Source organism: Otolemur garnettii, unplaced genomic scaffold, assembly GCF_000181295.1.
Source record: "Otolemur garnettii isolate 467f Iridium unplaced genomic scaffold, OtoGar3 scaffold00096, whole genome shotgun sequence".
In the NCBI taxonomy this organism is placed as follows: domain Eukaryota; kingdom Metazoa; phylum Chordata; class Mammalia; order Primates; family Galagidae; genus Otolemur; species Otolemur garnettii.
In genome coordinates, this window is record NW_003852491.1 from 5513911 (window position 1) to 5530747 (window position 16837).

General features: G+C 45.8%; 1 protein-coding gene across 1 annotated transcript in view; it reads left to right on the forward strand.

The window, feature by feature from the left end:
• The window catches only part of KIAA0556 (KIAA0556 ortholog), a 235310-nt gene that overhangs the window by 20219 nt on the left and 198254 nt on the right, over positions 1–16837 (forward strand). Inside the window, exon 2 of the mRNA XM_003795751.3 lies at positions 13692–13747. Within this exon, the coding sequence (XP_003795799.1) occupies positions 13692–13747 (56 nt within the window). The remainder of the gene's footprint in view (positions 1–13691; positions 13748–16837) is intronic.

Here is a 16837-nt window from a genome sequence, read left to right on the forward strand (position 1 = left end):
CACTTTGTGGCTCTCAGTAGAGCACTATGGCATCACAGCTCACAGCAACCTCAAACTCCTGGGCTCAAGCAATTCTCTTGCCTTAGCCTCCCAAGTACCTGGGACTACAGGCGCCTGCCACAGCACCCAGCTATTTTGTTGTTGTTGTTACAGTTGTCGTTGTTTAGCTGGCCTGGAGCTGGCCCTTGGTGTACATGGCTGGTGCTGTAACCACTGTGCTATAGGCGCTGAGCCAACCCTTACAGTAGTCTTACAATGGACTTGAGACTAACAGAACACCCAATCAGGTAAGAGTGGCTGAGCCAGACAGGCTGACCCAGAGCTTCACCTCTCAGCCACTGTACAGCACTCTCCCCAGGCTCTTATCTAATTATGTAGTATGAGGACAGCCAAGAACGCATGGCTAAGCATTTCTAAACCAAGCAAATGCACATAACAGTGTGCAGGTTATAAATAACCATTTCTAGCTGCCAGATACTATTTGGGTTTGGAAAGGAAAAGAGAATCTTAGCATGACTTGTTTATCTCAGGTAATTTGGTAGTAAACTAGGCCCCAGAAGTCCAGTTACACAGAAACTGCAAAGGAAAAGTGACAGGGATATTGTTTCAGTCTTTTCCAGTCAGAAGGTGACATAAAGGCCCAGACCAGCCTGGAAAGAATGAAGGGGAGTGTTTACCCAGCTTTCAGACAGTCCTACTTTTTGCCTAATAGAGACCTATTATTTAGGTGTAAGATAGCCTTAAAGAAGTCCATGGCATCAAGATGAAGAAATAATGGATGGAGCAGGAGATTTTCCAGTGCTCTCCCTGGTTACCTATTAGTTTGGAAACCAGAGGTCTGTTTTATTGGACCTGTACAGAACTTTTTTATGTCTCTGGAAAAATCTAATCCAGCAAAACCAGGCATTCCTATGTGGAAACCAGCAGCTGGAGCCAAGCAGTGATTACCCCATGAGGCTGGGCAGCTGCTCTCAAGGCTGCCCTGTACCCTCCCCATCCCCGCCCTGTCTCCTTCCTTTATTTGCCTGGCTTTGACACACATGTATCTTGTTTTTTTTTTTTTTTTAGACAGACTCTTATTTTGTCGCCCTTGGCAGAGTGCCGTGCATCATAGCTCACAGAAACCTCAGACTCTTGGGCTCAAGCGATCCTCTCGCCTCAGCTTCCCAAGTAGCTGAGACTACTTGGGAAGCACCCGCCACAACGCCTGGCTATTTTTAGAAATGAGGTCTTGCTCTGGCTCAGGCTGGTCTCAAACCTGTGAGTTCAGGCAGTTCACCTGCCTCGGCCTCCCAGAGTGCCAGGATTACAGGCATGAGCCAGCGTTGCCTGGCCCTTTTTTAATTTAAAGACAGAGTCTTACTCCATCACACTGCGTAGAGTGCTATGGCATCATAGCGCACAGCGACCTCAAACTCTTAGGCTTGAGCAGTCCTCTTGTCCCGTCCTCCCAAGTAGCTGGGACTACACATGCCCTCCACAACACTTGGCCAGTTTTTCTGTTTTTTAGTAGAGACAGGTCTCATCTTACTCTTGCTCAGGCTGGTCTCCAACTGAACTCTTGAGCTCAAGCAATTCACCCACCTCCGTCTCCCAGAATGCTAGGATTATGCAGTCTCAGGTGTGAGCTTGGATGACACACATGTGTTTTTGCAAACATTGTGGGTAGAAGCCAGATTCAGGGTTCAGAAAGGATGCATGGGGGTGGGGGCAGTCATGACAGTGAATCTGAGGGGGCTCTTACCTCTGGGCTTGAGGAGGGTGTGCAGGCAGGTGGACAAGAGGGTGTCATGGCACTGGATTAATGGTCAGATTGGCTAGTTTCAACTCCAGGTTTTTTCCTTTCCCTGCTCTGTGACCTTGGGAGTTTGCTTTGCTTCTCTGAGCTATTAGCTTTGTTGCTGCACATGATAGGAAATCCCAAGAGCTATCACCTGGGGAAGAACCTACCAGCGGTAGGTACTTAGTAAGCACTGACCCCAGACAAAACCAGGTTGCCACACAACCGTTCTTTCCAGGTCTTGACTTTCCTTTATCTTTTTCCCCCTTTCCCTTTTCCCTTTCTCATCTTCTTTAGCCATTTCATAAAAACTTTGCCCTCAAATAAATGAGCAGGTCACCAATAGCCTATTGACTTCGCCAAGAAATTGTTGTTTCAATTTCCAGAAGCCGTATTTGGTCATTGTTTCATTCTTATCTCTCATGCATTACAGATTGATCTCTTAAACGAAGGCAGTTTGTCCTCTGAAAATATTGCTTTCACTTTCCTGCAAGCATCAGGGTCCTCACACTACCGCCCCCCCACCTTGGGGCTCCGATAGGAACCTCTGCAGCATTTCTCATTATATCATGTATTTACAAATTTAAATCAGCCTTTGGACATTTAATATTTTAAGTTTATTTTAGTTTTTTGAATGGGAAATAGATTCAAATAAATCATTCAAAAATAAAAACAATATAAAAAAGTTACATTGAGGGTGGCGCCTGTAGCTCAAAGGAGTAGGGGGCTGGCCCCATATACTGGAGGTGGCCGGTTCAAACCCGGCCCTGGCCAAAAACTGCAAAAAAAAATTAAAATTACATTGAGAAGTCCTCACATGTACCCTCTGGGTGGTTCTTTATACAAATAGAACCAATATGAATACATACTTTTATTTTCTCTCTTTGTTATTCTTTTGATGTATACATATATATATTGTTTTCTCTAATCTGCTTCAGAGAAAGATTTTCCACTTTCTTTTTTTTTTTTTTTTTCTTTTTGAGACAGAGCCTCAAGCTGTCCCCCTGGGTAGAGTGCCGTGGCATCACAGCTCACAGCAACCTCCAACTCCCGGGCCCAAGCGAGTCTCCTGCCTCCGCCTCCCAAGCAGCTGGGACCACAGGCGCCCGCCACAACGCCCGGCTATTTTTTGGTTGCAGCCATCATTGTTGTTTGGCGGGTCCGGGCTGGGGACTCGAACCCGCCACCCTAGGTGCATGTGGCTGGCGCCTCAGCCGGTCGAGCCATAGGCGCCGAGCCAGATTTTCCACTTTCTTAGAGAAAAGTTTACATATTACATATTTCCCACCCTTGCTTTTTTTTTTTTTTTTCACTTAAAACATGGCCGTCTTTTAGGTATATGTAAGATGTAGAATATGAGGCCAGCGTGGTGGGCTCTTGCCTATAATCCTAGCACTCTGGGAGGCCGAGGCAGGTGGATTGCTTGAGCTCACAAGTTCAAGACCAGCCTGAGTAAAAGTGAGACGTCATCTCTACTAAAAATAGAAAAACTGAGGCAATTGGGTGGCACCCTCGGCTCAGTGGTTAGGGCACTGGCCCCATATACCGAGGGTGGCAGGTTTGAACCTGGCCCCAGTCAAACTGCAACAAAAAATCTGTAATGCCTGGGCATTGTGGTGGGCGCCTATAGTCCAGCTACTTGGGATGCTGAGGCAAGAGAATCACTAAGCCCAGGAGTTAGAGGTTGCCATGAGCTGTGATGCCATGGCACTCTATTAAGGGCAACAAAGTGAAACCTTGTCTCAAAAAGAAAGAAAGAAAGAAAGAAAAACTGAGGCAAGAGGATTGCTTGAGCCCAAGAGTTGGAGGTTGCTGTGAGCTAGGACACAAGGACATCTACCCAGGGCAACAGCTTGAGACTCTGTCTCAAAAAAAAAAAAAAAAAAGAAGAAGAAGAATATGGGCGGTGCCCATAGCTCAGTCTGCAGGGCGCTGGCCACATGTACTGAGGATGGGGGTTCAAACCCAGCCCGGGCCAGCTAAAAAACAACAGTGACAACTACAACAATAACAAAAATAGCTCAGCGGCTAGGGTGCTAGCCACATATACCAGTGCTGGTGGAACCGGCCTGGGCTTGCCAAACAATGACAACTACAAAAAAAAAAAATAGCCGGGCATTGTGGCAGATGCCTGTAGTCCCAGCTACTTGGGAGACTGAGGCAAGAAAATCGCTTAAGCCCAAAAGTTTGAGGTTGCTGTGAGCTGTGACGTCACAGGACTCTAACTAGGGCAACCGCTTGAGACTCTGACTAAAAAAAAAAAAAAAAAGTAGAATATGAGCCTGCTCATTTGTTCTTCCAGCTTCATAGTGTTCATTCTATTGTATAGGACCACCATATTTATTCAGCTGTTCCCTATTGATGGATTTAGGGGTTAATATTTGCTGTTGCAAATTACGATACAGTGCACATGATTGTTTTCTGTTTGTGGAGGTGTTTCTTCAGGGCAGATTCCTAGTCGGATATTGCTAGCTCGAAAGGAAAATGCATTTGTATTTTTGAGAATGTTGCCAAAATACCCTCCAAAGGGACTGTGCCATGTGATGTTCTTCCCAGCAATCCTGTTTCCCAAATCCTGCCAAGTTGTATACGGTCAAACCTCTGTATTTCTGTCAATCTTATACGTGTGAGAAAATGATTTTTCAGTGGAATGTTTGTCATGTAAATTTTCTTTTTTTTTTCGAGACAGAGTCTCGCTTTGTCACCCTGGGTAGAGTGCTATGACATCATAGCTCACAGACCTCCAACTCTTGGGTTCAAGGGATCCTCTTGTCTTAGTTTCTGAGTAATTGGTACTATTGGCAACTACTACTGTGCTTGGCTAGTTTTTCTATTTTATTATTATTATTATTTTTGAGACAGAGTCTCAAGCTGTTGCCCTGGGTAGAGTGCTGAGGCATCACAGCTCACAGCAACCTCAAACCCTTGGGCTTAAGCGATTCTCTTGCCTCAGTCTCCCAAGTAGCTGGGACTACAGGCACCTGCCACAATGCCTGGCTATTTTTTTTTTTTTTTGTAGTTGTCATTGTGGCGGGCCCAGGCCGGTTCCGCTAGCCCTGGTATATGTGGCTGGCACCCTAGCCACTGAACTATAGGTGCCAAGCCAAGTTTTTCTATTTTTAGTAGAGATGGGGTCTTGCTTTGCTCAGGCTGGTCTTGAACTACAGAGCCCAGGCAATCTCCACCCACCTCTGCCTCCCACTGTGCTAAGATTACAGACATAAGTCACTATGCCCTCCTGTCATGTAAAGTTTTTTTGTTTTTTGAGACAGTCTCACTTTGTCACCCACAGTAGAGTCTTGTGACATCATAGCTCACAGCAACCTCAAACTCTTGGGCTCAAGCGATTCTCTTGCCTCAGCCTCCAGAGTAGCTGGGTGTAAAGGTGCCCACCACAATGTCCAGCTATTTTCAGAGAGGGAGTCTCACTCTCGCTCAGGCTGGTGTCAACTCCTGAGCTCAGGCAATCCACCTGCCTTGGCCTCCCAGAGTGCTAGGATTACAGGCTTGAGCCACCACACATGGCCTCTGTCATGTAAATTAAATTACTTAAATATTAAAACGAATACTCCTTGAGTCTTCTTATTTGGAAACAGATTAATTGCCCCTCATTTTAGTAACCCAATAGAAGCACTGTCCGCTCACTGGGGGGAAACAAGTTCTTTGTTCAGAATTCCTCTGTGGGCGGCGCCCTAGGGTGGTGGGTTCAAACCCAGCCCTGGTCAAACTGCAACAACAACAGAATAAGACTTCTGTGATGGAAAGTCCCCTATACAGGCTTTCCTTACCTCCAAGATTTCTATTGAGTAACCTTTATTCTCTGAGAACTAGCCCTTCCTGCCAAGGCTAAGCATTTTACGTGAGTAGATGAGGGTGAGTGTCTAATATGCCCCTTGCCATATTCTAGATCTTTTTAGTGAACCATGTGGCGAGAAGGGGGAGTTCTACCTTCATTGGGGAATTATTTTCCTCTAATCCCTTTGTTAATTGCTCTGGGAGTCCAAAACACATTAAAGAACTGTATCCCAGGCTCAGTGCCTGTAGCTCAGTGGCTAAGGTGCCAGCCACATAATCTAGGGCTGGCCTGTTCGAACCTAGCCCAGACATGCCAAACAACAATGACAACTACAACAAAAAAATAGCCAGGCGTTGTGGTGGGTGCCTGTAGTCTCAGTTACTTGGAAGCTGAGGCAAGAGAATTGCTTAAGCCCCAGAGTTGGAGGTTGCTGTAATGCCATGGCACCCTACCAAGGGCAACATAGTGAGACTCTGTTTCAAAGTCTCAAAAGAAACCAAACTGCATCACAGAAAGAATACCCTAACTCAGATTCTTTCCATAGCATGCTCTTTTTTTCTAAGACGCCTTCTTACTCTGTCGCCCTGGGTAAAGTGCTGTGACATCATTGTAGCTTAAGGCAACCTCAAAGGCAAGTGAGCCTATTGTCTCAGCCTCCGGAGCAGCTAAGACTACAGGCATATGCCACCATGCCCAGCTGTTTGCTTTTTCTTTCTTTCTTTTTTTGAGACAGAGTCTCACAGGTGTGAGCCCGGCCACCAGTTATTTTTATCTGTTTTTAGTAGAGACAGGGTTTCACTATAATGCAGGATGGTCATGAAGTCCTGAGCCAAGCAATCCATTGCCTCAGTCTCCCAGACTGCAAGGATTACAGATTTGAGCCACCTAGCCTGGTTAGAGCCTTTTTAAAAAAACAAAGTCTTATTCAAGATACAATTGTAAGTGGGACTTTACCTAACAAATGCAATCAGTGTAACCTGGTTTCTTGTACCCTCAGCAAATCCCCAACAATAAAAAACAATAAATGAATAAAAAATAAATAAAAATAAAAACACAAGACACAGTTACAAGAGGGACTTTACCTAACAAATGCAGTCAGTGTAACCTGCTTTCTTGTACCCTCAATGAATCCCCAGCAATAAAAAATAAATAAAAATAAAGTCTTATTTTATTTTATTTTATTTTTCTGAGACAGAGTTCTCATTTTGTCATTCTCGGTAGTGCTGTGGTGTCACAACTCACAGCAACCTCTAGCTCTTGGGCTTAGGTGATTCTCTCGCCTCAGCCTCCTGAGTAGCTAGGGACTACAGGCACCCACTACAATGCCCAGCTATTTTTTTGTTGCAGTTTGGCTAGGGCTGGGTTTGAACCCCACCACCCTCAGTATATGGGGCTAGTGCCCTAATCACTGAACCATAGGCGCTGCCCCAACTAAAGTCTTATTGAAACACAGCCACACCCACTGTTTACATATTTATGGCTGCTTTTATGCTACATGGGTGGAGTTGAGTGGTTATACCACAGACCTTGTTATCTCATGACCTTATGGCTTACAATAAAGAAAAGTATTTATCATCTGCCCTCTTACAGAAAAAAATTTGCTGGTTGGGCATGGTGGCTCATGCCTGTAATCCTAGCACCTGTGAGTTTGAGACCAGCCTGAGCAAGAGCAAGAACCCTGTCTCTAAAAAAATAGCTGGGCATTGTGGTAGATGCCTATAGTCCCAGCTACTCAGGAGGCTGAGGCAAGAGAATTGCTTGAGCCTAAGAGTTGGAGGTTGCTGTGAGCTGTGAAGCTACAGCACTCTACCAAGGGTAACAAAGTGAGACTCTGTCTCAAAAAAAAAAAAGGCAAAAAATTTGCTGAGCCCAGTAGTAAAGGAGTGGTTGTGAGGATTCAGGAAATGGTACCTGTGCGTAAAAGCTGGCCACACAGTAGGTGTCCTATACAGTGAAGCTGCAAACATTTCGCTTTGTGGGGGAGCAGGGACATAGTCTTACTTTGCTGCCTAGGCTAGAGTATCGCGTGGTGTCAGCCTAGCTCCCAACAACCTCAAACTCCTGGGTTCAAGCAATCCCCCATTTAGACTCCTGATTATCTGGGACTACAGGTGTCTACCATGACGCCTGGTTAATTATTTCTAATTTTTTTTTTTTATTAGAGATGGAGTCTCACCTGTTCTTGCTCGGGCTGGTCTTGAACTCCTGGCCTCAAACAATCCTCCTGCCTTAGCCTCCCAGAATGCTAGATTACAGGCGAAAGCCACTGTGCCTGGCCCCCAAGCATTTCACTTTTCTGAACTCAGTGACAGGTTCTTTTTTTTTTTTTTTTTCCAGAGACAGAGTCTCAAGCTGTCACCCTGGGTAGAGTGCTGTGCCATCACAGCTCACAGCAACCTCAAACTCTTGGATTTAAAGAATTCTCTTGCCTCAGCACCCTGAGTAGTTGGGACTACAGACACCCGCCACAACTCCTAGCTATTTTTTTTTTGTTGTTGTTGTTGTTGGAGTTGTCATTGTTGTTTTAGCTGGCCTGGGCCAGGTTCAAACCCGCCACCTTCAGTGTATATGGCCGATGCCCTACCCACTGATCTATGGGTGCCACCCTCAGTGCCAGGTTCTGGCTGCCTCCCACCTGAAGAAGATAAATACAGAGAGTAATTACAACATGAATAGTTTAATTAGAAATAACATAAAATTATATTTTGCATATGTATTTTTATCATGGGCTATACATTTCCATGTGCAACATATATTACACATGCATATTAGTAAAGAGGAGTGGATATAAAAAGCAATGTGTCGGCTTAGCGTCTGTGGCTCAAGTGGCTAAGGCGCCAGCCACATATACCTAAGGTGGCGAGTTCGAATCCAGCCTGGGCCCGCCAAACAACAATGATGGCTGCAACTAAAAAATAGCCGGGCGTTGTGGCTGGTGCCTGTGGTCCCAGCTACTTGGGAGGCTGAGGCAGGAGACTCACTTGAGCCCAGGAGTTGGAAGTTGCTGTGAGCAGTGAAGCCATGGCACTCTACCCAGGGGAACAGCTTGAGGCTCTGTCTCAAAAAAAAAAAGCTATGTGTTGTAGACTGTACTTTGTGGGTGGTTTAAGATACTTTTTCTTTTCTTTCCTTTTTTTTTTTATGTCACCCTCAGTAGAGTACTGTGACGTCACAGCTCACAGCAACCTCCCACTCTTTGGCTGAAGTGATTCTCTTGCCTCAGCCTCCCAAGTAGCTGGGACTATAGGCACTTGCCACAATGCCCAGCTATTTTTTGTTGTAGTTGTCATTGTTGTTTTAGTTGGCCCAGGCTGGGTTTGAACCCATCTGCCTCGGTGTGTGTGGATGGTGCTGTAACCACTGTGCTACGGACACCGAGCCTAAGATACTTTTTCAAAGGTAATTTTGGCACTGATTTTCCCTGCCTGATGACGTCAGAAACTAATATCCAAGGAAGATGCGACTCCCCTATAAATGGCAGTGATGAATATTATCTGCATCTAGAGCAGGCGTCCTCAAACTATGGCCGTGGGCCACATGCAGCTGCCTAGGACATTTATCCAGCCTGCCAGGTGTTTTTGCTGCGGCTGCCTGTCCTGTTTAGCAGCCGACTTGTCCCAGGGCCCGCAGTCCGGCCCTCTAACGGTCTGAGGGACAGTGAACTGGCCCCCTGTTTAAAAAGTTTGAGGACCCCTGATCTAGAGTAAAGTAAAACTAAAGTATTAGGGCCCAGACATGGTGGCTCATGCCTGTAATCCTAGCACTCTGGGACCTGGGAGGGCAAGGCAGGGGTAGATTGCCTGAGCTCACGACCAGCCTGAGCCAGAGTGAGATCCTGTCTCTAAAAAAATAGACGGGTATTGTGGCAGGCACCTTTAATCCCAGCTTCTTGGGAAGCTGAGACAAAAGAATCACTTACACCCAAGACTTTGAGGTTGCTGTGAGCTAAAATGCCAGGGCAGTCTACCAAGAGTGACAAAAGGAGACTCTGTCTCAAAATAAAGAAAGAAAGAAAGTATCAGAATCTGCTAACCATTGAAAGTAAATCGAAAGTGCAAATAAAACCTTTCTGAAATCATAATGAGCGACTAGTATTACAGTTACAAAAATTCAATGCATTTTTTTCTTTTTTTTTGTTCTCCCCGGGCACACATCTGTTCTATAAAGTGAAGTACACACGTATCATTTACATTTGGCCTTATTTGTTGCTTTGTAGCTAAAACAGGCAAGTTACTTTGCAAAATACAGAGGAACACCCCCTTAATTTTGCAAGTGGCATATATTGATATTAATGTCACCTTCTTCCACTTCCCCCCCTTGAGATGTGAGAATAAATGAGATATAGGTCAGAATCTACTCAGAGACGCTAACTGCAGTAGACAGGCACAGTGTTACCTGGTTACAGCGTTTCTGTCTTTGGCAAGAAGAAGCTGTCTCTGCATCAAGTTACTTAGAGGAGAAAAAGAGGCTCAGTGGTGTGAGGAGGGAGCCAACCAGTCTTCTGGGGAGTTTAGATAACAAATATTCTTGGCTGGGCATGATGGTCACGCCTGTAATCCTAGTACTCTGGGAGGCTGACGCCCTTTTTACTAAAAATAGAAAAATTAGGCTTAGCACCTATAGTTCAGCAGCTAGGGCACCAGCCACATATACCAGAGCTGACAGGTTCAAATCCAGCCTGGGCCTGCCAAACAACAATGACAACTACAACCAAAAAATAGCCGGGCGCTGTGGTGGGCACCTATAGTCCCAGCTACTTGGGAGGCTGAAGCAAGAGAATTGCTTAAGCTCAAGAGTTTGAAGTTGCTGTGAGCTCTGACTTCACAGTACTTTACTCAGGGTGACAGCTTGAGACTCTGTCTCAAAAAAAAAAAAAAATTAGCTGGGCATTGTGGTGGGTACCTATAGTCCCAAAAGTTTGAGGTTGCTGTGAGCTAAGCTGACACCACAACCCTCTAGCCTGGACAATAGAATAAGACTCTATCTCAAAAATTATATAAGTATATATTTTCTTGGTTTGCTTTTGTGGTTCTATCTTGTTTTTTTCTTTTAAGAGACAGAGTCTTACTTTGTCACCCTTGGTAGAGTGCTATGGCATCACAGCTCACAGCAACCTCTAGCTCTTGAGCTTAGGCAATTCTCTTGCCTCAGCCTCCTGAGTAGCTGGGACTACAGGTGCCTGCCATAACACCCGGCTATTTTTTGGTTGCCGTTTGGCTGGGGCTGGGTTTGAACCCTCCACCCTTGGTATATGGGGCTGATGCTCTACTCACTGAGGCGCTGCCCTATCTTATTTTTTTTCCAGCTGTTCTTTATTGGTATAAGAAAATTTTAGAGATTAAAAGCAGACATAGAGATGTTTAAGCCTAGCTCGCTCTCTCTCTTTTTTTTTTTTTTTTGAGATAGAGCCTCAAGCTGTCCCCCTGGGTAGAGTGCTGTGGCATCACAGCTCATAGCAACCTCCTACTCCTGGGCTCAAGGGAGTCTCCTGCCTCTGCCTCCCAAGCAGCTGAGACCACAGGCACCAGCCACAACGCCTGGCTATTTTTTGGTTGCAGCCATCATTGTTGTTTGGTGGGCCTGGGCTGGATTCGAACCCGCCACCTTAGGTATATGTAGCTGGCGCCTTAGCCACTTGAGCCACAGGCGCTGAGCCCTAGTCTCTTTTAAAAAATAAAATAGGAAACCATGGCCTAAAGAGGTCTTATGATTTATACAAGGTCCCTTAACTGGTCAGTTGTCCACCAGGACTAGATCCCTAGGAGTCGGTGTAGCCAGCAAAGGAAGGGCCTGACCCAGACTTTGGGGTTTACCCTGCTTGCCCCTGGAGTAGCTCTGCTCCCTTCTGTTCTCTGCCCTTGCCCTGGGCCCTGGGGTATCTTACTGGCCTCCTTACTGTTCCACTGCTAGGACACCCTGGGTCTGTGAGCCATCCTGACCCAAGCCTACTTTGACTTTTCCAGCTCAAGGTCCATCTCGTGGCTCTGCATCGTGTGGTCTAAACACCTGGTGTGTCATCCTCTCTGGCTAGCATTAGCGCCCACTTGGAATCCTTAGACTGACAGCCAGAGCAGTGTGGTCAAGGGTTTCTGGGAGCCGTTCAGTCTAGTCCCTACTCCAGAACAACAGCGGTCAGGAGGTTATGATAAAATTAGCCCAACCTAAATCCTGGGGCTGTGTGTATGTGTGTGCGTGTATATGTGTGTTGAACTAATAAACTTTATTTTTTTTGGAGATTTCAGCAGATTTGAGCAGAAAGTACAGTGAGTTCTCATATATACCTTGTCCCCATATACAGTCTCCACCACAATCAACACCACACACCACAGTGGTCCATTATCCTGGGTTCTCCTTTTCATTCCTAAATCCTAGGTTCTTGTCTAAAGGCAAAAAAGAAAACACACACACACACACACAATGTCAGTGGGTGTCTGGAATACAAAGGCATGCATGTAGCCAGTTTCAGATTAGTTCATTCCATCTTGGTATCCTGGCCTTCTATGTTAGTCTGATGCCAAGGGGCATCAAGTCTCACACAGAGAGATAGCCCTGTCCTGCCCCTTTCTCCTCTCTGTCTCTCAGAACCAATTCCAAATTCCCGGGTCTGGGATCCTGATTGTCTACAGCTGGGTCAGTAATCCATCCCTAGTGCTGCAAACAGAAGTTTTCCGTGTAGCGTCATGTGCAGAGATGGCTGTCCTAGGGCCCCACCCTGTGGCCAGGGAAGAAGACAAGGACAGAAAAAGGCAGTTCGGGATGTCATGACTAAGCAGATAACCTGAAAGACGTCTGCCATTGCATGGTACTGTGTAATCCATATCCTATCAATGCTTTAGTGGGCTCTTTTCTAAATTACCGAGGACAGCATAGTGAGACTCTGTCTCAAAAAAAAAAAAAAAGCTTCATTCTTGGGCCTTTGCTCTTCCCCTTATTCATACTTTCTTGGAAAAAGCATCACAGCCTTGTCACCAGCTGTGACCTCTCCCCATCCCATTCATGTATAGCCCCACTAAAAGTGACCCTATCCAAAGACAAATGTCTTTTCTCTGAGATTTAGTCCTCATCCTTGCTCCCGCCTTCTGGGTGTGCTTACCTAATGAGACATGCATTTGTGGCATTCTCACAAATAGCCACCTAGGGCAACACCCGTAGCTCAGTTGGTGGGGTGCTGGCCACATGCACTGAGACTGGAAGGTTTGAACTTGGCCCTGGCATTGTGACAGGCACCTGTAGTCTCAGCTACTTGGGAGGCTGAGGCAAGAGAATCGCTTAAGCCCAAGAGTTGGAGGTTGCTGTGAGCTGTGACACTATGGCACTCTACCGAGGGTGACAGGATAAGACTCTGTCTCAAAAAAAGAAAAAAAAATAGCCACCTGGGAGTGAATCTGGGCAATTTGGGAGACATATTGACCATGTGCAGTGATTCCTGTTTTATATTTTAAAACCAAAGCAACCCATTAATTTTCCATCAAGGAATTCTCTTGCAACAGACACTCTATGAAAGTTGTGAAAACTGCACTTGAAACAGTATATTTAAACATTATGATGTCACTCTGTAGAATTTATGCACACCTTCAAATGTTAGTTTTCTAGTTTTCTGAGAAAAACAACAATTCTCTCTGAAATGGCCCATTATGTGAAATGTGGGTGATTACCACTAATTCACATCTGCACTGTCACCTATGCGGTGAGTTGTGGGTTGGTATAGCACATTGCTATGCACTCATCAAAGGTTGTGTGTATGCACACTGAGGAAGGCATTTTGGGGGAAGGCATTTTATGTAATTCCAAACAATTTAATAAAAATGTAATTCAACTGGGAAAAACTACAGTCCATTGGCCCTTTCAGAGTATAGATAATGTTCCAGATTAAAGGGCTAGAGCCTTGTTCATTATAGTCAAATAATGTGAGTGTGTGAATTCCCATTTTCCTTGCCCTTGGTCTATTTCAAAAGCGTGCCATTTTCCCATTATAATAATAGGCTGCATTTCCTTAAAATCATTTGATTATGATTGGTCCCATCTATTCAGTTTGCAAATAAAAAGCTTTTGTGGTGATAAACTAGCTATTCTAAAACAGCCTTAATCTCTGGCTCTGCTTTTGAACTGCTACAGGTCAGACTCTGCCAAAGGCTGAGAGAAGCCGGTCCTGCTCACGGGAGAAAAAGGAGGTAAGTGTGTCCCTGGCAAGGGCTGCTGGGATGCAACCCCGAAAGGACCTGAGGAACAGGGTGGTGAATAGGTGTTCTGGTATCTCCTACTCTTTTCTCTAGGAGTCCCAAACTTGAGTCCCAGAGCAAATGATAGGTGGTAACTAGACTTACCAACTCAGTGACACATGTAATAATCATCTCTTACTGAGTGTATCAGTTAGCTTTGTCTGTGTAAAAGTCACCCCAAATTTTAGTGGTTTAGTTTAAAACAACCACCATGCAATTCAGGTTAGCCATTTGGACCTCTCTATACCTGCTGATCTCAGGTTCTGGATGGAGCTCACTTGTGCATCTGTACTTGACACCTGTGTCACCTGAGGTGCCTGCATTCTCCTCTATGTGCCCTCTCATCCTCTAGCAGGCCAGCCAGGTGGTTCATGTGGTAGTTCAGGGGTTCAAGAGAGCAGGAGTGGCAGCTGTAAGACCTCTTTGAGTCCTAGTAATACAGGATTCCCCCACTCAAGGCTGGACAGGGACCTACCCCCATTCTCTAGGCCCAGGTGAGCTCAGAAATCAGGCCCCCATCTTTAGGCACAAACAGGCTGCCCTTTCCAGGCCACACCCTCTGGGCTCTAGCAAGGTCATGAACAAAACAGCCTGAAGTGTTTTGGGTGGTTCCACCTTGGGTAGGGAGCACACACCCTAATCCTTTCTTTGAGACAAAACCTGCAGGCTTGGAGCTTGTAGTACAGTGGTTATGGCACTGGACATGTGCACTGGGCTGGCGGGCTTGAACCCGGCTGGGCCTGCTAAACAACAATGACAACAACAACAAAATAGCCAGGTGTTGTGGTGGGCACCTATAGTCCCAGCTACTTGGGAGACTGAGGCAAGAGAATCACTTAAGCCCAAGAGTTTGAGGTTGCTGTGAGCTGTGACACCAGAGCACTCTGCACATCAGGGTGACATAGTGAGACTGTCTCAAACAAAACAAAACAAAAAAACTGCAAAGACCTAATTACCTTCCCCAGGGGAGGGACTGCATTCATTCATTTGTTAATACACTCATTAAGTTTGTAAAGGTGGATGCCTGTGGCTCAGTGGGTAGGGCTCTGGCCCCATATACCAAGGGTGGTGGGTTCAAACCCGGCCCTGGCCAAACTGCAACAAAAAAATAGCCAGGTGTTGTGGCGGGCGCCTGTAGTGCTAGCTACTTGGGAGGCTGAGGCAAGAGAATCGCCTAAACCCAAGAGTTGGAGGTTGCTGTGAGCTGTGTGATGCCATAGCACTCTACAGAGGGCGATAGAGGGAGACTCTGTCTCCAAAAAAAAAAAGAAAGAAAGAAAGAAAAAGTTTGTATAAGTGTTTTTTCTACCTACCAAGTCCTGGCCAAAATATAATATAACCCCCTACACAAAGGACCCATGGAGGAGACTTCTGACTTGGGTCTTCCCCTTTGCCAGAAGTTCTGGTGCTTTTTACTTTCTGTATCCCTTTCTGTCTAATAAATCCTGTCTTATCGTTGATCGGTGGTCCGTGCTCCGTGGGTTCATTCTTCGAATCCCCAAGACCAAGGTCCTACTGAAGAAACAAATTCCGGTAACAGTAGGCTTACAACTGGCACAGTGTCATTTCTGCCATTTTCTATGTTTTGAAGCAGGTTACAAGGTTAGCCCAGATTCAAGGGATGGGGCCTCACCTCTGGATGGGAAGAGCTACATAACATTGTGGCCATTCTTAGAACCTACCCCACTAAACCCACTTGTTCTGTGCCAGGCATCAGGGGACTGGAATTAGGAGATGGGTAAGACACACCTTGGTCTTGGACAGACACCGTCTAACTGGAAGAGAGGAACAACATGATCATTACAATACAGGGCGAGAAATGCCATCACAGAGGGACAGAGAAAGCTGGATTTTTTTTTTTTAATTGATTAGTAACTGTGTACATTAATGCACTTCTGGGGTACAGTGTGGGGTTTTCACAAACGATCCGAAACACTTCCATCAAACTGGTTAACATAGCCTTCACGTAATTTTCTTAGTTATTGTGTTAAAACATTCATATTCTACTCATAGAGAAAGCTGGATTTTAATGGAGAAACCAGGCCATCCACCTCTGCCAATAGTATCAAGAAAGGCTTTGGAAAAGGTGACGTGCAGGCTGTCTCTTGAAGGATGACTAGTTTTCCAGGCCAGAGAAACAGTATGGCTAACTTCAGAAAGACATGAATAAGGAAAGGTGTAAGATCACTGAGCCTAAAGGGGGTGAAAAGTGGTAGCCACAGAGCCCTCTGCTCAAGTCCCTGAGAAGTCAAAGACCAGAAATAAAAGATTATTTCAAAATGTAAACAAAAGGAAACAGAGTCCAGGTTCTGTGTGGGCAACAATGGCCTTTACTCCCACCTGGGTGCAGGTGAGCTGAGTTCGAGAAGGAAGTCAGCACATGAGTTAAGGTGGATGGAAATTTAGTCGGAAGGGTAGGGGTTGACACATTCCCTCTTTCCTGGGTGGGCCTTTCTATGCATTTGTTTCTGGGCAGTCGGTTCTATTTGGGTGGATCCTTCCATTTGACTCTATCAGTCCCAAGCTCTTGGGAGTTTTTTTTTTTTTTTTTATTGAGACAGAGTCTCACTTTGTCACCCTCAGTAGAGTACTGTAGTGTCAGAGCTCACAGCAACCTCAAACTTTAGGCTCAAGTGATTCTCTTACCTCAGCCTCCCTAGTAGCTGGGACTACAGGCATCTGCCACAACACCCAGCTATTTTTTTGTTTGTTTGGTAGGCCCCAGGCCGGGTTTGAACCCACCGGCCTTGGAGCACGTGGCTGGTGCCCTAACCACTGAACAACAGGCGCCCAGACATGTTTTTTGTTTTTTGTTTTTTTGTTTTTAGAGAAAGTCTCACTTTATCGCCCTTGATAGAGTGCCGTGGCATCACACCACTCACAGCAACCTCCAACTCCTGGGCATAGGCGATTCTCTTGCCTCAGCCTCCCGAGTAGCTGGGACTACAGGTGCCCGCCACAACTCCCCGGCTATTTTTTGGTTGCAGCCGTCATTGTTATTTGGCAGGCCTAGACTGAATTCGAACCCACCACCTTAGGTGT